The sequence below is a fragment of the Mustelus asterias genome, chromosome 18 (genome assembly GCF_964213995.1).
Source record: "Mustelus asterias chromosome 18, sMusAst1.hap1.1, whole genome shotgun sequence".
Lineage (NCBI taxonomy): Eukaryota > Metazoa > Chordata > Chondrichthyes > Carcharhiniformes > Triakidae > Mustelus > Mustelus asterias.
The window spans coordinates 59,160,748-59,183,562 of NC_135818.1; the positions used below are offsets into that span (position 1 = coordinate 59,160,748).

The window sequence follows — 22,815 nt, forward strand, 5'->3', positions numbered from 1 at the left end:
GAGCAAATTTTAACTGCTTTCTGTTGTGTCTGAATGTGTGCACTTACCGAGACACAGCATTAATTCATTACAATCTCTGTATTAATATTTGCAAATGCAAAGTGCTGCATACTGGAAGTTTGTTATAAAAATGGAAAATAATCAGCAGATCAGGCAGCATCTGTGGAGACAGAAACCAAGTTACCTTTTCAGGTCAAAGACCTTTAATAACCCTCAAATCACATCACCTAAAAGGTGGATGCCTTGAGCTAACACTGGGAGAGTGAGATTGGGGAGGTTCGCTTCAAGTGAGCAGCAGAGTTTTTGTGAATTGAAAAATAAGGAGGATTATTTATCACACTCTTGCCCTGGAGGTTTTAACGCAACATCTTACACGATAGGTGGGTTTTTTCCGGCCGCGCTCGCCCCTAAACCGGAAAATCCCGCCCGAGGTCAACAGACCTTTCCATGGACCACCTCTCTCCCGCTACGGTTCCCATGACAGGCGGAACGGGAAAAGTCGCCCCACAATATCACACACCCGGGAAACGCCGGGATTTTCTGCCCCCGACACCGGTGGGTATCATTGTGGGTGGAATGGGAGAAATTTGGTGAGGCGTTTACTTTTAAAAGCTTTCCAAATGTTCCTGTCCCACCCGCGATGACGCCTTCTGGTGTCAGGCCTGGAAAATTCCACCCAAAGAACAGATACAGATGAGGAAAAAAAGTACAATTACAGGGTGAAGTAAATTCAGTCTATTTGGTCGCAGGCCTGTAGTTTGTAGCTGGAGTGGTGTTTGTATAAAAGCAGAGGGTTCTCAGCAAGCTGTGAGGTTTCTTGTAGTTGAATTGCCAGGAGGTTGGTTCTCAGGTGAACTTGCAGATGGAACAGTTTGGAGGTGGATTCTTCCTCCCTCTTACAAGGAATAGCTGTTTTGATTTGGCTGCGATGTCTTTCGGTTGGTTTGATGGATTTTTTAAGGTGCTTTTTAGATGGAGTCTCTCATGGTGTTTCTCTGCTCCAAACAGCTTCTGCTGTAGCTGCCTTAACCATGTGACCGATGCAAACCCAAAGTCTTTCCCAAATAAGGCATTGGGTTAAGCTGATACACATCCTGTGTCGTGGTCTTCTACACTTTGAGCGTTTTGAGATAATACAATGGAGGATGGATGAGAGTCATTTTCTAGTTGTCTAGCACCCGTTGGGTTTTAATGTCTGTTGTTTGTGGTGATGCAAGAAGATGAATTGGCTGATATCTCACAACCCTGTTTATTTCTGGCACCTCTTTAATGAAAAGACTTGTGAGCTTCACAAATGGGCTGGGGTTGTCCATATTTTAATGAGTTATTTGCTTGAGTTTTGGGTCTTTTCTGGACCTGATGTTGCCATAATTACATGGTGTATTGTCAACCATTTTACCACTGTTGTGTCCATTGCAAAAAAATATGGCTTTAAAATGTCGTAATAACTTTATGCCAAGACTGGGTGTGAATTTAGTGCAAGGGACAAAAACGATTTGCAAATCTTCTATAGCTTCTCATGCTGCCTTACTTTCACCATCACTATCACTGGAACTGGAGAAGAAAATTGAGGTGGTAGGTTCAATGGAAATGCAAATCATCATACAATGTGTATAAAACAGGCATCTAATGTTGCTGGCTGGTATGGAAAGGGCTGTAACAGGTGCATAAAAGCATCTTGCAGAAGCATTATTTTTAAACAGTTCATCTTTGTTTTGCACTACTGATGAATATTTCGTCAATGGGAGCAGGGAACAATCCAGTGCTGGAATGGGAAAGCCTAAGACACTCTCGAAGCTCAGCCTCAGCAACTGTCCGGAATACATTCTAGAAATTCATTCTCATAGAGAAAGCATAGAAACCCTACAGCACAGAAGGAGGCCATTCAGCCCATTGAACTTGCACTGACAACAATCCCACCTGGGCCCTATCCCCATGTATTTACCCCACTAATCCCCCGTGACACCAAGGGGCAATTTAGCATGCCCAATCAACCTAACCTGCACACCTTTGGACTGGAGGAGAAAACTGGGTCGCCTAGAGGAAACCCAGGCAGACGTGGGAAGAACATTCAAACTCTACACAGATAGTCACCCGAGGCTGGAATTGAACCCGGATCCCTGGTGCTGTGAGGCAGTGGTGCTAACCACTGTGCCACCGTGCCGCTCTCGTTACTATTTGAGCTGTTTTGCTTCTCCCAGTCATTGAGAAAGTTAAAATGCCCCACAGCCATATTGTCTTTGCGCCATATTTCCCTCAACTCTCTATTCACAGCCCCAACCACTGCCCCACCACATTGTTCACGTACACTGACTTCACACAATATATATGGAAATTCAAATGCTTCAAAATATAATTTGAAAAAAAAATGGTGGAAGAAGGAGGGCAAAAGAAACGAATGGAAATACAATTTTGTGTGTGATGTTTTAAGTGAGAAATTCAATCTTTTTATTCGGGCTGCACTCGCCTCACCCCCTGTCAGTGTTCTATAGGCTGTCTATCATCTCAAACTCTGTCACAGAAAGCTGCCAATTTTCAGCAGAGTAATTGCCTCTGGCAGTCTCGTTGTTTTGAAATGATTTTATTCCATTTCTAAGTCTGCTCGGGGATTAACTGCCTGTGTCGCTATGTGATGCAGTGGGAAGATGGGAATTTTTCCCCTTTGAAATACTGTATTTGTTCATCGATTATGTTTGCTACCATGGCGCTGACTCAGTTATTTCTGTTTGGGCAGAGCTGTAATAGCATAAATCTCATTAACTGGTGATAGTCTAAAAATACAGTGTGGGATATCAGTGTGTACTGGTGGGACACTTAAAAATAAGAAAGACTTGTACTTCGATAACCCCTTTCGTGACGTCATTGTGACTCAAAGTGATTCATAGCTTTGAATGAAGTAGTTTTGAAGCATAGTCTTTTAAAAAATTCATTCACAACATGTGGGGATCATTGGCTAGGCCAGCATTTCTTGCTGACCCCTGGGGCGACATGGTGGCACAGTGGTTGGCACTGTTGCCTCACAGCGCCAGGGACTAGGGTTCGATTCTTGGCTTGGGTTCGATTCTTGGCTTGGGTCACTGTCTGTGCAGAGTCTACACGTTCTCCCCAATACTGTTGGGGTTTCCTTGGGGTGCTCCAGTTTCCTCCCACAGTCTGAAAGACATGCTGGTTAGGTGCATTGGCCATACTAAATTCTCCTTCAGTGAACCCGAACAGGCGCCAGAGTGTGGCGACTGGAGGATTTTCACAGTAACTTCATTGCAGTGTTAATGTAAACCTACTTGTGACTAATAAATAAACTTTAAATTTAATTGCCCTTGAGAAGATGGCGGTGAGCCACCTTCTTAAACCACTGCACTCCATGTGGTGTAGATACAGCATGAGATTTTGACCTGGTGACAGTGAAGGAATGGCGATATAGTTGCGGATCAGGATGTGGTGTGATTTGAAGGGGACCTTGCAGATAGTGGTGTTCCCCATGTATCTGCTGCATATGTCCTTTCAGGTAGTAGATGTCACAGGTTTGGAAGGTTATGTCGAAGGAGCCTTGGTGAGTTGCCACAGTGCATCTTGTAGATGGTATATACTGCCCTAGATGTGCGTCAGTGATGGAAGGGGTGAATTTTTAAGGTGGCGGATGGGGTGTCATTGTTCTAATATAGGATGGGGGTTCTCAACCTTTTCACTTCTGAGAAGGATGGCATAGTGGTTAGCATTGCTGCTTCAGGGCACCAGGGGGCTGGGTTGGATTCCGGCCTTGGGTGATTGTCTGTGTGGAATTAGCACGTTCTCCTCGTGTCTGCGTGGGTTTCCTCAGGATGCTCCGGTTTCCTCTCACAGTCCAAAGATGTGCAGATTAGGTGGATAGGCCATGCTAAATTACCCATTAGTGCCTCAAGATGTGTAGGTTAGGGGATTAGCAGATTAAATGTGTGCGGTTAGGGAGATAGGGCCTGGGTAAGATCCTCTGTCAGAAAGTTGGTGCAGACTTGATGGGCCAAATGGCCTCCTTCTGCACTGTAGGGATTCTTTTATTCTACAAACCCCTCCAGTATTATAAAGTTCCACAGACAAGCTGTAATTTTTTTTGGAATAAATATTGGTTAGACAGTTAAGTCTGTATATTTATTACTGTTTTCAGTTTAGTTATGTAAAACCTGCTGTTGTTATTGATGACCAACATTTCTGATATTATGTGGAGGTATCTCACACGCATATCTGTGGTTAGTGTGAATAGTGAATTTTCAGAAAAATTGGGGCAAAAAGGAAAAGAAGAGAGTTTGATTCTCATAACCTGCAGGGAGACACGGTGGCACAGTGATTAGCATTTGTTTTCCATTATCAAGTCCTCAGACTCACTCTTAGAGGATAACTCTAGCTTTAGTTACTCCTCTCCTATTTAAATAGTTACAGAAACTCTTACAATCTATTTTTATGTTATGAGTAGTCTTTGTACACTTCACAACACTTCAAAAAGTACGTCATTGGCTGTAAAACGCTTTGAGAAATTCAGAGGTTGTGAAGTGTTATATAAAAGGAAGTCTTTCTAATAAGTAATAGTAAGGCCTCCTAGTCCTCCCACCCTGCTTGGAATACTCTCTCCTTTGTGAGGGGTGTTTTATTACAGTAAAGATGCGATAGAGCTAGATGCTGTAGAGAGGCACAGTGGTTAGCACTGCTGGCTTACAGTGCCAGGGACCCAGTTTCAATTCCGGCCTCGGGTCACTGTCTGTGTGGAGTTTGCACATTCTCCCCGTGTCTGCATGGGTTTCCTCCAGTTTCCTCCCACAGTCCAAAGATGTGCAGGTTAGGTTGATTGGCCATGATAAATTAACCCTAGTGTCAGTGGGATTGGCAGGGTAAATTTGAGGGGTTATAGGGGTAGGGCCTGGGGTGGGATTGTTGTCAGTGCAGACTCAATGGGCCAAATGGCCTCCTTCTTCACTGTAGGGATTCTATGATTCTATGAGACGCTGCACTGGGAAACCTGGCCTCCCTCCAGACTGATTTCTGGTCAGACACGAGTTAGCAAATATTAAACAATGCGCACCAAATATGCTCATGGACATAAAGAGGAACTGGGGCCTTCCAACAGGATTTGGAAGGGACTGTAAACAGGATCAGGGAATTGGAGGAGTGCCAGGATGAAGCAGAGTGTAAATTGGCTCAGGCACTAAAACCTATCAGTGAGCTACAAAGCAGGCCGTCCATACTCCAGAGAGAACTGAACAGCCGGGTAAGATTTTGGCCCAGAAAATTTATTGTGTAGCACCCATTATTTTTTTGAGGGGGGTGGGGAGTGGGGAAGTGTTGGAGAAACGGACACAGAATGGCCCAATATGGCATGCCACATCTGCACTGGAGTACATATCATGCTGATTGTCCTGTTGTTATCCAAGGCATCCGCCTACAACTGGCTTTACTCCAATTGCTTCAGCAAACCAGGGACCGAACAGCTGTTTGGCCTCTCTGTGAAATGGTCGTGAGTTTTTCTCAGGCAAATACCAAGCACGACCCTGAAGGGCGACGGCAGAAGTTGCCATGCAGAAAGTAAATTTGACGTTTTTTAACTGCCCTGATTCTGTGACCTGGGACGGGATTTTCGAAGTGGGTTTGGAGACCAGGCACCTCGATGAATTGCGAGCCCAAGTTTTAAATGTAAAAGTGGGCTGAGGTGAGGTGAACTCAACACCAAATTTGAGGTGCAGAGTGCCTCCAGGAGGTGGGAGCTGCCAGCTTGGCTCCAGTGGCAAAGACAGGTGGCAGCCATCTTTGACACTGCCGCTGTCCCACTGAGGAGTGCAGGCAGCTCATAAGAAGACCATATGGAAAAAGATGGCGCAAAGTGGCCATGAATGCCAAGTAAAGGTACAGCACTCAGCCTGGCACTAATCAACCTCTCACATTTCCCCAAATAAATCACCAAAACAAATGTCCTTTTGCCTCATGGTAGCCCCAACAGCTGTGCACTAACATGCACCAGATTGTTTGGCTTTATCGAGATAAAAGATTGAAAATCCCATTCAGTTCCGGACAGGACACGATAATAGCAAATTACTGCGAATGCTGGAATCTGAAACAAAAACAGAAAATACTGGAAAATCTCAGCAGGTCTGACAGCATTGGTGGAGAGAGAACAGAGCCAACGTTTTGAGTCTGGATGACCCTTTGCAGAGCTTCTTAACAGGATCCCTTTTGGAGGTTAATGTGCTGCAATCACTTACAAATTGTCCTGGAGATTATGGAGTCCAGGGCTGGACTTCTCCGGATGTTCACGCCGGCGGGATTTTCCGGTCCCGCCAGCACCACCCGTGGGTTTCCCGCCAGCATTGGGTGACATCAATGGGAATTCCCATTGACAGCGGCGGGACCAGGGAATCCAGCCGTTAGCAAACAATGCGCCACCTCCCGCCGGCGGGAAAACGTGGCTGGGTGGCCGGAGAATCCTGTCCTAGTTCTTCCCTCTGGAAAAGCAGTTTTCAAAACGTGCCCACACCTGTTCCTATCCCCAACGGCAATTGAAAACACGCCCAAAGGCCTGCCCCGTGACTGACGGCCTAGATTTCAGGCTGCTACTATGTGTATCCGGCATCCCGACATCCGGGATAATAGAGGGTGCTGTCACAGGGAGGGGTTCCCAACATCATCACACCGCACCACGATAATCCGCTGGGTGTTGTTTGCCCAGATATTGGCAGGCCATCCAACGTCAATGAGAGCGCTAATTAATTCAGGCAATTCAATAGGCAAAGGTCCACAATTGTAAGAGGCTCGTGCATTTTTACAGTCAGGACACAGGGCTGAAAGGGTGGGTGAGGAAGGCACAATTTACACTTCCTCCATCCAGGGTGGGATATGAGGCTGAAGATGAAACAAAGAGTTTGAATATGGGAGTAAACATTTCTTGTGTAAGTCTGCACTGTATTGTTTTCTCTGTGAACCATATTGCTCAGATCCTATGTAAGGAAGGAGGTTTCTATCCGTAAAAGGTATTTACAGACTTGCTACAATACAATCTCCCAAACTCCTCTCTCTCTGTGACCTTCATCATGTCATCCTACGAGAGAGGTACCCTCCTGTTCCCCAAAGTCCTCCCCTAGCCTCCCCCCATTCCCCAACATTCCTCACCCCACCCACTCTGTTCTCCAACGTTCCCTGCCCACCCACCCTGTTCCCCAACATACCACCCAGCCAACCCCCCCCCCCCATTCCCAAACCCCTCCTGTTCCCCAGTGTCCCCCCACACCCCCCCAGCCAGTGTGTGACTCATGTCAGCTGCTGGTCTCAGGCAGGAGTGGAGTTCACATCTACTTCTGGCCCTGACCATCGGGCCAGGCCATCGGGCCTGGCCATCGGGCCTGACCATTCGGCCTGACAATTGGGCCTGGCGATTTGGCCTGGTGATTGAGCCTGACGATTGGGCCTGACCATCAGGCTTGAGAATTGGGCCTGGCGATTGGGCCTGACCATCGGGCCTGACCATTGGGTCTGACCATCGGGCCTGACCATCAGGCCTGGTGATTGGGCCTGCATATGAGGGAAAAATTCAGGCCCCCATTAAAATGGCAGGCCACGTCTGGACTGTGCTCACGCTGTGCCCTCCCTTCCCCTACCTTGGGCTAACCTTCGGCCCTTGGGTCGACTTCTCAATCAGCCAATCTCCCCATCCCTCCACGATATCTTCTAAACCTTCCTCATTTGGTGCTTAGAGAAGGAAACCCATGCTGATTTGGACTGTGAATGGTTGTGAGTATTAGGTCATTGCTTACATTGCCGTTTCACCACAACAAATACTTGTGCCAAGAAAACAGGGAGCGGTTAGCATGCATCCTACCCGATGCTCTGGAGACCAGGTAAAAGAAGAATCAAACAAAGAGCTGTGAAATGTATCCATAGTACCGAGAGTTAAAGAGTCAGATACCAGCCACTTTAAACAGCATTTCTGATGATGGGACAAAGAGGTGAAAAGTAATATGAAAGGAAAGACTCGGTAAAGATTAATAAAATGTCTGAAGGTGCCCATATCATTTGCAAAGGGTGAGATTACTTTAAACAAAGACGATGGGCGCGGGGGTGGGGGAGGGGGGTGGGGGGGGGGTGGAGTTGGTAGAGGGGCGGGGGGGTGATTCTTCCATCCCGCTGTGCTGCTTTTGTAGCGCACCAGGCCGGGAGACTCGAGTGGAGGCCGTTTCGCGCGTTCCCCCCATTGGGCACCACGGCCTCCACGAGTCTCCAAGCACTGGATTTCCAGCGCCGTCAGCTCCGCGCCAGAAAGCGGCGCAGAGCTGCATAATTTATTCAAATTAGCATCTCCATGCCATTTTAATCTCATTAGCAGGTCCAAAGACTTCAGTCCTCCCTCCCCCTCCCCCTGCCCCGTCAGGAGTGTTTCATTCCAGCGGGGTTGACAATAGCTCCTCACTTGCAGGGAGCTGGTGGTCCGACCCCGCTGGAGTGAAGGGGGCATCATCGAGGCCTCCCAGAGGTTGGGGCGCAGCAGGGTGCCATCTTGGCAGTGCCAGCCTGTGCCCCCGGCACTGCTCAAGGGGCAAAGTGCCAATGTCCATGGGCATCTTGGCACTGCCCACCTGACATAGGGCAATGCCAAAAGGGTGGGGCCTCATGGGGCGGGGACTCTAGGGGGGCGATCGGTGGGGGTGGGGTGTCCCACTGCCACTCTGCACTTTGGGCTGAGTGACAGAGGGAGGGTGGCCAGCAATCAGGGCTGGCCATTGGGGTGGGGGTCAGCTTGCTGGGGGGAGGGTGGTCAGGCTGCTGGTTGGGGGGGGGAGGGGGGGCGTCAAGGATGGCCCGGACTCATCCGGGAGACCAGCTATCGGGCCATGAGGGAGTTGTATGGACAGCAATGCGAGGGTCGCGGGGGCTGGCCAGCGATCGGGAGGCCAGCAGACAGTGGCTACTGCACATGCGTTAATCTCGGTGCTGACAGACTGGGACATGCACAGTGGCCCACTCAGCGCTATGCTGCCGGCCTCTCCAGCGGGACTAGGCCCCACCCACTGATTTTTCGTGTGATTCACGCTAGTGCACTCAGCAGTGCGCAGACTGTGGGAGATTCATTTTGAAACTCCCCTGAAAAAGCCAACAGGATTTATTCTGGTTTTTGCGCAAATTCGACACTTAGAATTTTTTTGGGAGTATCGTCCTCAGTGACTTGGTGATAAAAGGCGTGTGGATTGGAGTTGAGCTCCTTGTCAAAATGACACTGTTTATTCTTGCCTACACTACAGTCACCATCTTAAACCAAGCTGCTCGAAGGAATCCTGTAATATTACACACTGGCCCCAATATCTAAAATTTGAGTTATAAGGAGAGGCTGGATAGACTGGGACTTTTTTTCCTGGAGCGTAGGAGGCTTAGGGGTGATCTTATAGATGTTTATAAAATAATGAGGAGCATAGATCAGCTAGATAGTCAATATCTTTTTCCAAAGGTAGGGGAGTCTAAAACTAGAGGGCAGAGGTTTAAGGTGAGAGGGGAGAGATACAAAAGGGTCCAGAGGGGCAATTTTTTCACACAGAGGGTGGAGTGTCTGGAACAAGCTGCCAGAGTTAGTAGTAGAGGCGGGTACAATTTTGTCTTTTAAAAAGCATTTAGACAGTTACATGGGTAAGATGGGTATAGAGGGATATGGGCCAAACGCAGGCAATTGGAACTGACCACCTTATTGGTTTAAAAAAAAGGGGTGGCATGGACAAGTTGGGCCGAAGAGCCTGTTTCCATGCTGTAAACCTCTATGACTCTATTACTCTAATTCTATTTGGTAATATTGATTTGCAGGGAGGTCAGTTGGCTAGACAGCTCGCTAATGGTTCCACACTAACGGCATGGATTTGGTTCCTGTTCCGATTGAGGTGGACTTGGGAACTGCCTCCTCGCCCTGTCCCCAGGAGCAGAAAGAGCAGCAAACCAACAGTGACATAAACTGCTGAGAAAGGCAATCGAGGATGAAGCATCAGCAGCCAATGAGCAGAATATGGAATGGAATATTGATCAATGTCTGTCAATGTTTCTCTCTCCCTTTTTACTATATTACAATCAGCGAGCTAATATTACATTGACATGTTTGGAAAAGGATGTGTAGAAGATAAGGCAAAAAATGGGTAGATGGATAGTGGGCTTATCTCCACACTTCTCTCTCCAGTAAGCCACTGAAAAGGGATACATGAACATTGAGAGGTCTTTTTATTTTAAGCGGAGAAATTCAGTAGAGTGGTGCAGCTTCTAACTTCGCGATAGACCCCTATCTCTATGTGCCAGGGGCAGGCTCCACCACTGGGCACTTGCTGTACATCCTATCCAGAGCTGTGTGAGGGCTACAAGAACATGTAGATGGTCTGCATGCTCTGCAAATGTTGATTTGGCGCTTACCTGATATCACACAACGCGAAGAGCTGATGCCTCAGGATCCCAGATGTAGGTAACAAATATCCAGGAAGCATCTGTATAGTTTGCTCATGGAAAAGCAACCTGAAGATTCAACATGAGCAGTGCAGTAGCTTTATTTAAAGAGCCAGGCACCATGATGGCACACATCCGGCCGCCATCGCCCCAAAACTGGAAAGTCCCACCCAAGGACAATGGACCTTTTCATTGTCCGTCCCCCTACCCCCCCGCCCCACCCCCGCCCGTTACTATTCCCGTGACAGGCGGGATGGGAAATTTCCCCCCAACGTCTGTTTTTTTGGAACTGTTTCTATTGTGAAGTGCCTGGCAGTACTCCGGAATGGCTTTGGAAGTGGTTTGGTGAGTTTTTGCCTGAATGTTGTCACATTGTCACAGAGGTGGCAGGGATGTAGGTGATTCACATACGCACGTGGGCTGCAACAAGTATGGGGGCAGTGGTGGCAGTGCCCAGACTGCTGCACGACAGGGAGATCCAGGAGAGTCAGCAGTTGGGGCAAGCTCTCTGCCAACTCATCGCCAAATTGAAGCTGAATTCCCCAATGTTCCTTGACAGTGGCAGGAGGTTGTTAGCCTTCCGTGCTCATTGGGCACCGCAGGAGCTGAAGTGCATTATTGACCATGCTAATCGCCTTTTGATTTGATGTTTTAAGTTTCATTGGTGCTTTGATTTTGTTTTAGTGGTTCCCCTTTAAGGGACTACCCTTCTTGCTTTGTCCCTCAGTTCACTTAATTTAGTTTAATTGTTTTTTCCCTCAAAGAGTAACAAGAGGATATTTGGCAGTGCACCCAGCATCTTGGTGTACGTGATCATTCAGTGTCCTCCTGTATGCCACCTGTCACAGACAAGGGTGAGACTCAGTAGAAGGAAGCAGAACAGAACTGGCAGGGGCAAGGATGTCTGCATCTCCTGAGCCCCATGGGGAATACAGCTCTCTGCATCATGGAGTTGACTGTGACAGGTCCACAGCATCCCACTTCGCTGAGAATACTGAGGATGACAGTTGCTGTCTTATAACACTTCCCAAATCTCAGCTCACCCTATAAGACCATAAGACCATAAGACATAGGAGCGGAAGTAAGGCCATTCGGCCCATCGAGTCCACTCCACCATTCAATCATGGTTGATTTCAACTCCATTTACCCGCTCTCTCCCCATAGCCCTTAATTCCTCGAGAAATCAAGAATTTATCAATTTCTGTCTTGAAGACGCTCAACGTCTCGGCCTCCACAGCCCTCTGTGGCAATGAATTCCACAGACCCACCACTCTCTGGCTGAAGAAATTTCTCCTCATATCTGTTCTAAAGTGACTCCCTTTTATTCTAAGGCTGTGCCCCCGCGTCCTAGTCTCCCCTGTTAATGGAAACAACTTCCCTACGTCCATCCTATCTAAGCCGTTCATTATCTTGTAAGTTTCTATCAGATCTCCCCTCAACCTCCTAAACTCCAATGAATATAATCCCACGATCCTCATCCTGAACATGCTGCCTCATAGCGCCAGGGACCCGGGTTCAATTCCAGCCTCAGGCCACTGTCTGTGTGGAGTTTGCACATTCTCCCCGTGTCTGCGTGGGTTTCCTCCGGGTGCTCAGGTTTCCCCCCCACAGTCCGAAAGATGTACAGGTTAGGTGCATTGTTCATGCTAAACTGACCCTCAGTGTACCCGAACAGGTACCGGAGTGTGGCGATTTTCATAGTAACTTCATTGCAGTGTTTATGTAAGCCTACTTGTGACATTATTAAAATAAACTTTAAACTACCAGTGGAAGCTTTGCCTTTAACCTGCTCTCACTCCACGGTTGGAATGGATTTAGCCTTTCATTAACCATCTCGTATTTCTATAGTAACTGAGCGAATGTTTGATCCACCACTTGTGTCTTAACCAGTGCAGAATTAGATCCCCTTTCACACCCCTGCAAAGCAATTAGACACCAACAAAAAAGAAAAGAGTTAGTGAGGAATAAATTCAGACAAGAATCACTGTTCTCATTTGTCAGCAAGCTGCATCTAACATTGTCTTCAATGCGATTTGATGTAACTCTATACAATCAGGAGTATAAACCACCACACTGACTAACTGCAGCAAGAAACTTGAGAATAATCAAAGTCGTCATATTTAAATCAATGAACTAGATTATACGGTGAAATGTGGCATAGAATTACATGCAGAAAGCACTTATTGATATTGATCCATAGTGCACTGTATGTGTAATGACTTTTGTATTCATACTGTTGTGCAGTTCTGTTGTGGAAACCCATTCGCCAAGCTGAGTTTCATATCCTCTGCATCAAATATAGTTGCTTAGTTGTTTCTCAACACTTCCAGCAACAATCCCAAACCCTCATCAATGCTTTTGTCACCTCCGGACATAATTACCATCATGCCCCAGGGGTAGACTAGCCATCGTCCACCCTCCATGAATTTCAGCCGATCCAAATTCCTGCATCATTATCCCTTTCCTTGTTAACCTACATGGGCTCTTGCTCCCCCACCAACTCAATGCTTAAATTCTTATCCTTTCTAATCTTACTCATCACTTTTATTCTCCAGCTTTACAACTCTTCCCAGATCTCTCCATTCTTCTCACTCTGGCTCCTTGTGTATCTCCTCCATTCTTCATCCCACCGTTTTTGGCCTCGTCACCAAGTCCATGTTCTGGAATTCCCTCCATAATCTCTCCACCACCCTCTCCTCCTCTAATGCCCTCTTTAAAACCGACATCTTTGACCCAGCTATTCACCAACTCTCCAAATATCTTGTTCTTTGACTTAGAATCTATTGTTTCCTTATACTGTTTCAGATCTTATTTCTACATTAACACTCCAAGTAAATGCAAGTTGTTGCCTCTGCATAACAACATTACTTGTAAATAGACCTGACCATTAGGGTTTGCATGAATTTAACTGTCTAACAGTGTAATATTTCTTGTTTTTTAGAGCAGAAGGCAAGCATGGCTGACATTTTACAGTCTCTCATGTATTATGTCATGCTCACACAATACAATATGAGCTATAAGTATGAACTTATGAAGTATAAATCTGAAATGGACACTTTCCAGTAAAACAAAATGGAGTAGAGAAATCAAGTATCCTTTTCTTTCCTGCCAGTGCAGATAGAACTGCAAGAACGCTGAGCTAATGTTCGGGAGGAATTTCCCATCCCACCCACCATGGGAACCGTAGCGGACATGGGGCGGACCATGCAAAGGTCCGTTGATCTTGGGTGGGATTTTCTGGTTTTGGAGCACGTGCAGCCAGAAAATCCCACCCCTGATGTCTGGACAAGTCTTGACAAAATCATTAAGATGCAAATGAACATTCTGGGCATGTCTTTGAGAAGTCATCAAAATGTAACCAAGCCTTCCTGTGATTAATGGCTGAACTTTTCCAACTAATTAAAAAGATTGGTTTCACAAAACTGCTGCAGACTCTTCGACTCCAAAGTTGAAATCCAGAAAATAGGGTTGGAAAGCTCTATTTTATTAAGCTTGTATGTGGATGAGTGATACCTGAACTCCATTGGCTGAAAGTGGCCTATGCATCAGAAACTATTTATGATGACACATGGCTGAAACTAGGTTTTTGGTCAGGCGATTTAATAAAGCATATTTGGATCAGACAGGAGCAGAAATATCTATACCAGCAAGGGAAAAAGACCCAGCCCCCAGGCTTCAGGTTGGTCTGAACTATCTACCTGAAGAATGTACCAGGGCTTCATTACAGGGCTTTCCTATTGCACTTTATATTAATGATTTGGATGAGAATATAGGAGGCATGGTTAGTAATTTTGCAGATGATACCAAGATTGGTGGCATAGTGGACAGTGAAGAAAGTTATCTCCGATTGCAACAGGATCCTGATCAATTGGGCCAGTGGGCTGACGAATGGCAGATGGAGTTTAATTTAGATAAATGCGAGGTGATGCATTTTGGTAGATTGAACCAGGGCAGGACTTACTCAGTTAATAGTAAGGGAGAGTTACAGAACAAAGTGATCTAGGGGTACATGTTCATGGCTCCTTGAAAGTGGAGTCACAGGTGGACAGAGTGGTGAAGAAGGCATTCAGCATGCTTGGTTTCATTGGTCAGAACATTGAATACAGGAGTTGGGGCATCTTGTTGAAGTTGTACAAGACATTGGTAAGAACACACTTGGAATACTGTGTATAGTTCTAGTCACCCTATTATAGAAAGGATATTATTAAACTAGAAAGAGTGCAGAAAAGATTTACTAGGATGTTACCCAACTTGATGGATTGAGTTATAAGGAAAGGCTGGATAGACTGGGACTTTTTTCTCTGGAGCGTAGGAGGCTAAGGGGTGACCTTATAGAGGTCTATAAAATAATGAGGGGCACAGATCAGCTTGATAGTCAATATCTTTTCCCAAAGGTAGAGGAGTCTAAAACTAGAGGGCATAGGTTTGAGGTGAGAGGGGAGAGATATAAAAGTGTCCAGAGGGGCAATTCTTTCACACAGAGGGTGGTGAATGTCTGGAACAAGCTGCCAGAGATAATAGTAGAGGCGGGTACAATTTTGTCTTTTAAAAAGCATTTAGACAGTTACATGGGTAAGATGGGTATAGAGAGATATGGGTCAAATGTGGGCAATTGGGACTAGCTTAGGGGTTTAAAAAAAAAGGCGGCATGGACAAGTTGGGCCAAAGGGCCTGTTTCCATGCTGTAAACCTCTATGACTCCATGACACTTTGACTCCAGTGGACTAAAACAAATCTGCTACCATGACAATAAATCAACAGTGAATCTGTCCTTCTAAATCTACCAGAGTCTCTTTTCTCCAGCAAATAAAGATTATGGGCCTGTATCATTTAAAGTTGTCATCCTGGGGATAACAGCGAACTCTTGAAATCCTAAAACCTAAGTGCAGGCTACTTTTGTAATCACAATAATTTCCTGATTGTAATTAAAACATTAAAACACACTGGTGTTTTTTATGGTCAGTCGAGAGATTTGATTTGATTTGTTATTGTCACGTGTACTTGGATACAGTGAAAAATATTGTTTCTTGCGTGCTATACAGACAGAGCATAGGGTTCATAGACTACATAGGGGAGAAGGAAAGGAGAGGGTGCAGAATATAGTGTTGCAGTCATAGCTAGGGTGTAGAGAAAGATCAACTTAATATTTGATAGGTCCATTCAAAAGTCTGATGACAGCAGGGAAGAAACTGTTCTTGAGTCGGTTGGTACGTGATCTCAGACTTCTGTATCTTGATCCTGACAGAAGAAGGTGGAAGAGAGTATGTCCGGGGTGTGTGGGGTCCTTGATTATGCTGGCTGCTTAAGGGGAGGCGTCGCCATCATCTCTCCCCTATCCATAACATATGATTATGATTAAAGAGTATGCTTTAATCTGCTTCGGGCGGCACGGTAGCACAGTGGTTAGCACTGCTGCTTCACAGCTCCAGGGTTCCGGGTTCGATTCCCGACTCGGATCACTGTCTGTGTGGAGTTTGCACATTCTCCTCGTGTCTGCGTGGGTTTCCTCCGGGTGCTCCGGTTTCCTCCCACGGTCCAAAGATGTGCGGGTTAGGTTGATTGGCCAGGTTAAAAAAAAATTGCCCCTTCGAGTCCTGAGATGCATAGATTTGAGGGATTAGCAGGTAAATATGTGGGGGTAGGGCCTGGGTGGGATTGTGGTCGGTGCAGACTCGATGGGCCGAATGGCCTCCTTCTGCACTGTAGGGATTCTATGCTGCTTCACACATTACCTCAGTCATTAACAGCACAAAGGAATTAAAAGCGTTTTGGTGCTATGAAAAGCGCCATATGAAAACAAGTTTATTTTTCTTTATATCTATAGAGATTTTGGTTTTGAAACTAGGGGTCACATTTTCAAAAGGGTCTGGACCCCATGTGGCTGTGGTTTGAACATTGTGGGTCTAGGGGTTGTCTCTGGGGCAGTTTCATATTTTCAACCGGTCACTGGGATGGAGGGAGTGGGAAATGCAATCATGGCCAATTAACGGCTAAGGAGCTCATTAAGGAGTTTGTTAAGGGACCTGTCTATTGGGCAATGGAACTTTCTAAGCTCAATTTGGTAAACGGGACAGTCTGGACAATTCAGTGCACAGTTAATGAATTCGCTGTACAGTCACCAGAAACCTTCTCCATGTTGATTTATAATCGACATTTCCTGGATCTCCTTGTGCTGGTCCCAGCGCCTGTAGAATTCTTTATACCATCGTGGACACTGCTGGTCCTTTCAGGAAATGTCTACTCTCTTCAGCTAAGCAGCAGCAGTCCCCAACATGGCTACTGTCTACCTTTGCAGCTGACCTCAGGAAAGCAGCTCCTATCTTCAAGGGGCACTTGGTGCCACTAATTGAGTGCCAAGTTCACCTTCCGGCCAATTAGGACATTTGAATTTGAAAATAGCGTTGCAAGAGCTATGCGGCTTGGGTATAGGGATCGGGACATAAAATTCATCTTGGTATCAGGTTTCCCGACCAGCTTTGAAAGTCCAGTCAAAGGTTTATTAAAGTCAACTTGCAATCATTAATTAAATGTGTTGGGAAGAAGCTCAAAATGTAAAAATAAATTGGTATGATAAATTTACTGTTGGTTCTTGTAACAGAAATGATGGTGTAACAAATTCACTTTGATCCAGCAGATATGCAGTGTGTTATCACTGTGGCATTAACAAAAATGTGTTTTCAGGATGTGGACATTGATGATGAGGCTAGGTTTATAACCCATCCCTCAGTTGCTCTCACAACCTGTAAGGCCACTCCAGAGGGCATTAAGAGTCAAACACAATAGGGCCCAATTGGACACCGGTGTCAGGTTCCCTTTCCTGAAGGAAATGACTGAACAAGTTGAGTTAGTACAATTTAACAATTCTTTTCCTGGTGCTGCTCAACAAATTATTTGATTTGTCTTGGCAAGTCTGAGCGTCTAATCTTTAAATGGTTAAACCCAGTCGATAATCACTCAAAAGGTTGATTATCAGTCATGATCTCATTAAATGGTGGAGCAGACATGAGTGGATTGAATGAATTGTTCTTATTGGGGAGCAGGCAGGTAAGTGAAACTGAACCCACGATCAGATCAGCCATGATCTTATTGAATGGCGGAGCAGGCTTGAGGGGCTAGATGGCCTACTCCTGCTCCTATTTCTTATGTTCTTAAATTATTCTAGAGTACAGTGTATATTCTACTGCCTGTGATTTAGCGAAAGAATGCCATGTATTCATAAATAAGTTCCTTTTCCACCATTCAGCATCAAAAGTGTCGAAGGAGGGTTAGAATCATAGAATCATACAGTGCAGAAGAGGTTCTTTGGCCTATCAAGTCCGCACTGACACATTAGAAACATCTCAACTGTCACCTAATCCCATCTGCCAGCACTTGGCCCATGGCCCTGAATGTTATGATTCAGGTGCTCATCCAGGTACTTTTTAAAGGTTGTGAGGCAACCCGCCTCCAGCACCCTCCTAGGCAGCGCATTCCAGCCCATCACCATCCTCTGGGTGAAAAAGATTTTCCTCACATCCCCCCAAACCTCCTATCCCTCGTTTTGAACCTATGTCCCCTCATGACTGACCCTTCAACTATGATGAACAGCTGCTGCTTATCCACTCTGTCCATGCCCCTCATAATCCTGTACATAGACGTCATACAGGTTTACAGCATGGAAACAGGTCCTTCGGCCCAACTTGTCCATGCCGCCCAGTTTTTATCAGTAAGCTAGTCCCAATTGCCCGCATTTGGCTCATATCCCTCTATACCCATCTTATTCATGTAACTGTCTAAATACTTTTTAAGAGACAAAATTGTATCCGCCTCTACTACTGCCTCTGGCAGCTCGTTCCAGACACTCAGCACCCTCTGTGTGAAAAAATTGCCCTTCTAGACCCTTTTGTATCTCTCCCCTCTCACCTTAAACCTATGTCCTCTAGTTTTAGACTCCCCTACCTTAGGGAAAAGATATTGACTATCTACCTCATCTATGCCTCTCATTATTTTACAGACATCTATAAGATCACTCCTAAGCCTCCTACACTCCAGAGAACACAGTGCCAGTCTATCCAGCCTCTCCTTATAAATCAAGTCCCAGTGGCATCCTAGTAAATCTTTTCTGCACTCTTTCTCGTTTAGTAATATCCTATCTATAATAGGGTGACCAGAACTGTACACAGTATTCCAAGTGTGGCCTTACCAATGTCTTGTACAACTGCAACAAGACGTCCCAACTCCTGTTTTCAGTGTTCTGGCCAATGAAAGCAAGCATGCCGAATGCCTTCTTCCCTACCCTGTCCACCTGTGACTCCACTTTCAAGATGCTATGAACCTGTACTCCTAGATCTCTTTGTTCTATAACTCTCTCCAATGCCCTACCATTAACTGAGTAAGTCCTGCCCCGATTTGATCTACCAAAATGCATCACCTTACATTTATCTAAATTAAACTCCATCAGCCATTCATTGGGCCACTGGCCTAATTGATCAAGAACCCGTTGCAATCCTAGATAACATTCTTCACTGTCCACTTTGCCACCAATCTTGGTGCCATCTGCAAACTTACTGACCATGCCTCCTAAATTCTCATCCAAATCATTAATATAAATAACAAATAACAGTGAACCCAGCACCGATCTGTGAGGCATACCGTGGCCATAGGCCTCCAGATTGAAAAACAACCCTCTGCAACCACCCTCTCTCTCCTGTCATCAAGCCAATTTTGTATCCAATTGGCTACCTCACCCTGGACCCTGTGAGATTTAGCCTTATGCAACAACCTAGCATGCAGTACCTTGTCAAACACCTTGCTAAAGTCCATATAGGCAACGTTGACTGGATTGCCCTCATCGACCTTCTTGGTTACCCCTTCAAAAAACTCAACCAAATTGATCAGGTCACCCCCTCACTCTTCTCTGCTCCAATGAAAGCAACCCAAGCCTACGTAACCTCTCTTCATAACTTAAACGTTCCATCCCAGGCAGCATCCTGGTGAACCTCCTCTGCACCCCTCCAGTGCAATCACATTCTTCCTATAATTTGATTTGATTTAATTTATTATTGTCACATGTATTAACATACAGTGAAAAGTATTGTTTCTTGCATGCTATACAGACAAAACATACTGTTCATAGAGAAGGAGACGAGAGAAAATGTAGTGTTACAATCATAGCTAGGGTGTAGAGAAAGATCAACTTAATGCAAGGTAAGTCCATTCAAAAGTCTGACAGCAGCAGGGAAGAAGCTGTTTTTGAGTCGGTTGGTACGAGACCTCAGACTTTTCTATCTTTTTCCCGAAGGAAGAAGGTGGAAGAGAGAATGTCCGGGGTGTGAGGGGTCCTTATTATGCTGGCTGCTTTGCCGAGGCAGCGGGAAGTGTAGACAGAGTCAATGGATGGGAGGCTGGTTTGCATGATGGACTGGGCTACATTCACAATCTTTTGTAGTTAATATGGCCACTAGAACTGCACACGGTTCTGCTTGAATGATTCAAACCACTCTGCCTCATGCATGCCTCTTTAATTCAACTAAAGGTTTCCAAAAACAGGAGAGGGTCACATTCAGATATGAAAATGAGGCTCCATTATGTACAGAGTAACCCAATGAAATTGCAGCTAGCAATGGGTGCACAGGTTCAGGTACTAGCCCCTCCTTCCAACTGCAGGCCTTCAAAAATGATACATTTCTGCTTAACATTTTTTTGTGGGATTTGAAGTTTAAGTTTATTTATTAACGTCACAAGTAGGCTGACATTAACACTGCAATGAAGTTATTATAAAAATCCCCTTGTCGCCACACTCCGGCACCTGTTCAGGGACACTGAGGGAGAATTTAGCTTGGCCAAGTCACCTAGCCAGCACGTCTTTCAGACTGTGGGAGGAAACCGGAGCACCCGGAGGAAACCCACGCAGACACGGGGAGACATGCAAACTCCACACAGACAGTGACCCAAGCTGGGAATTGAACACGGGCCCCTGGCGTTGTGAGGCAGCAGTGATAACCACTGTGCCACCATGTTGCCCGGTGCTTGAGTGGCATTCCTGGTCTCACCATTATCTTCCTCCCAGTACATCGCTCATCCTTCCCTTCCCTTCCACCTTACACACCCTGATCATAGCAATCTGAATCTGCAGCCCCCGCCCTCCAGCCAAAGCTGCGACCTGTTAACTCAGCTTTGTGGAGGGACTGCCAGATTTTGTATTCGTTTCCTGACAACACCTCCCCCCCCCCCCCCCACCCCCTCCCACCCCCCGCATAAAAAATTGGTGCGGTGTAGCACTCAGGCACAGCCTGCCAATTGGATACAGCTGAGGACTGGCCATCAAAATGGCTTCGGCCTATTGCCAAGGACATCTGGCAAGCACCACTGCGTCGCCCCACCCACCAATAATGTACAGTAAAAATTCCCCTCTTAATATCTGTAATCAGCCTCAACAAGGGATCAAATTACACAGGACAATAGGCAGCCAGTACTTTCCGGCCTCTCTAAAAGTAAACAGATCCCTTATCCGTGCGGTGTCTGTACATTCTCCCCGTGTCTGTGTGTGTTTCCTCCGGGTGCTCCGATTTCTTCCCACAGTCTGAAAGACGTGCTGGTTAGGTGCATTGGCCGTGCTGAATTCTCCCTCAGTGTACCCGAACAGGTGCCGGAGTGTGGCGACTAGGGGATTTCCACAGTCAGCCTAAACTCTACTGCTTGTATGTCAAATGAAGAAAAAGTTCGAATTGATTCATTGAACCAAGCATTTGATATTTTGGTGATAAAATACACTAACCAAACAGAGCTCGAGTAAAAGCCAAGGCTGCATTCTGGCTGTCATTTGGATTGTCCTTTTAAAAGACTGTTTAATTTGTGAACTTCCTAGTGCAGTTTACTGAGTGACGGCTTGTTCTCTGTGTTTTAAAGTTTATTTATTAGTGTCACAAGCAGGCCTACATTAACACCACAATGAAGTTGGTGAGAAAATCCCCCAGTCGCCACACTCTGGTGCCTGTCTGGGTACACTGAGGGAAAATTTAGCATGGCCAATGTACCTAACCAGCATACCTTTCAGACAGTGGGAGGAAACCAGAGCACCCGGAGGAAACCCATGCAGACACGAGGAGAACATGCAGACTCCACACAGACAGTGACCCAAGCCGGGAATTGAACCCAGGTCCCTGGCACTGTGAGGCAGCAGTGCTAATCACTGTGCCACCCACAGTGGCTAGATCTGCAGAAAATTGCAGCGTTGTCTCTGACATGACGTCACGGGAGCACTGATTGGCACATTTTTTACCTTCTTCAGCCACCCTCCAAACTGTGGGTGTACTTTCTTGCCTCATTAATATTTCAATGGCAATTAAAAAATCCACTCTCTCTTTGACCTTGGGTGGGAATCTGATGGGAGCGGGGGGCGGGGCAAAGTAATTTTATCCACCAATAGGAGCAGAGAGCTCTGGCACAGAAGTACATTCTTTGCATCCCATATTGAGAAGCTGGACTGTTTGTTTCCATTAGCTGGGGTGGGGACTGCTGTCAACTTGCAGCTGGGACTCATTACTGTTCACAGCGTGCACTGCAGTGAAAGACCTGAACTGTGGGTTTCTGCTGTGGTTTAGGCATTAAAAAGAAGTGGGAAAGAAGGGAAGAAATCTTAACAATCTCTTTGTGCGTGATGTCTGACTGTGAGGGATTAACTCTGGGTAAGTGCCAGCTCCAGTTTAATTGCTTCATTCTCAGCCCTGCGCAGATTTAAAAGCTGAACGTTCTGCGGTGAATGTGTTCGCCTGTCAGCAAGCTTCAGCAACTCAAACTAAACTTGTCTTTTTATCCTGTATTTTATATACGCAGCGAGGTCAAACGGACCGTCCGCTGATTCCGCACAACTGTAAATATCCACAGGATAATCGAGCTAAAATAAAGACAGCAGAGGTCAGGAGATGGGTACATGAGACACATTTAAACATTTGAAAATAGTCATAGGGCCATTTTTAGAGATTTGCAGTTCTGCTGCGCTAATAATTCCTAATGTTAACAATTCCCTTATAAAGGCAGCTCATTTACATCTTACAAACGTTCGTTTTTAATGTAATTATATTAAAAGGTATCAGGTAATTGTACTTTCTCTCACCTTTTTTTAGAAAGGCTTTGATCTTCCTGGCATTCAGCAAGTTAACCAGAATATATATCAGGTCCTGAGTCCCTCTGACTGACAGGAAAGAGCTTTCATGTTGTTTCAAATTGGACTAGATTGTTTAATTGCCAAATTGACATTTTTGTAACAGTTGAGAAATGTGCTCAATGTTGAAGAGTCGGGAGAATTCTCCCAATGGTCCAATGTGATATTCCAGCATCGCCCAGACCAGAAAAGTTCTGGATTCAATCCCATGTCTGTGCTGAACCAGCACAGGTTGTGAGGGGAGGCCTTCT

General features: G+C 45.9%; 1 protein-coding gene across 2 annotated transcripts in view; it reads left to right on the forward strand.

Annotated features, from left to right (window-relative positions):
* Positions 1-21,883: 21,883 nt before the first annotated feature.
* Positions 21,884-22,815, forward strand: part of eml1 (EMAP like 1) — a 218,787-nt gene continuing 217,855 nt past the window's right edge. The window contains exon 1 of one of the 2 annotated variants that reach the window (XM_078234091.1): positions 21,884-22,088. In XM_078234091.1, the coding sequence (XP_078090217.1) occupies positions 22,061-22,088 (28 nt within the window). In that variant the 5' untranslated portion in view covers positions 21,884-22,060. The remainder of the gene's footprint in view (positions 22,089-22,815) is intronic. The other variant, XM_078234092.1, reaches the window with a different exon arrangement.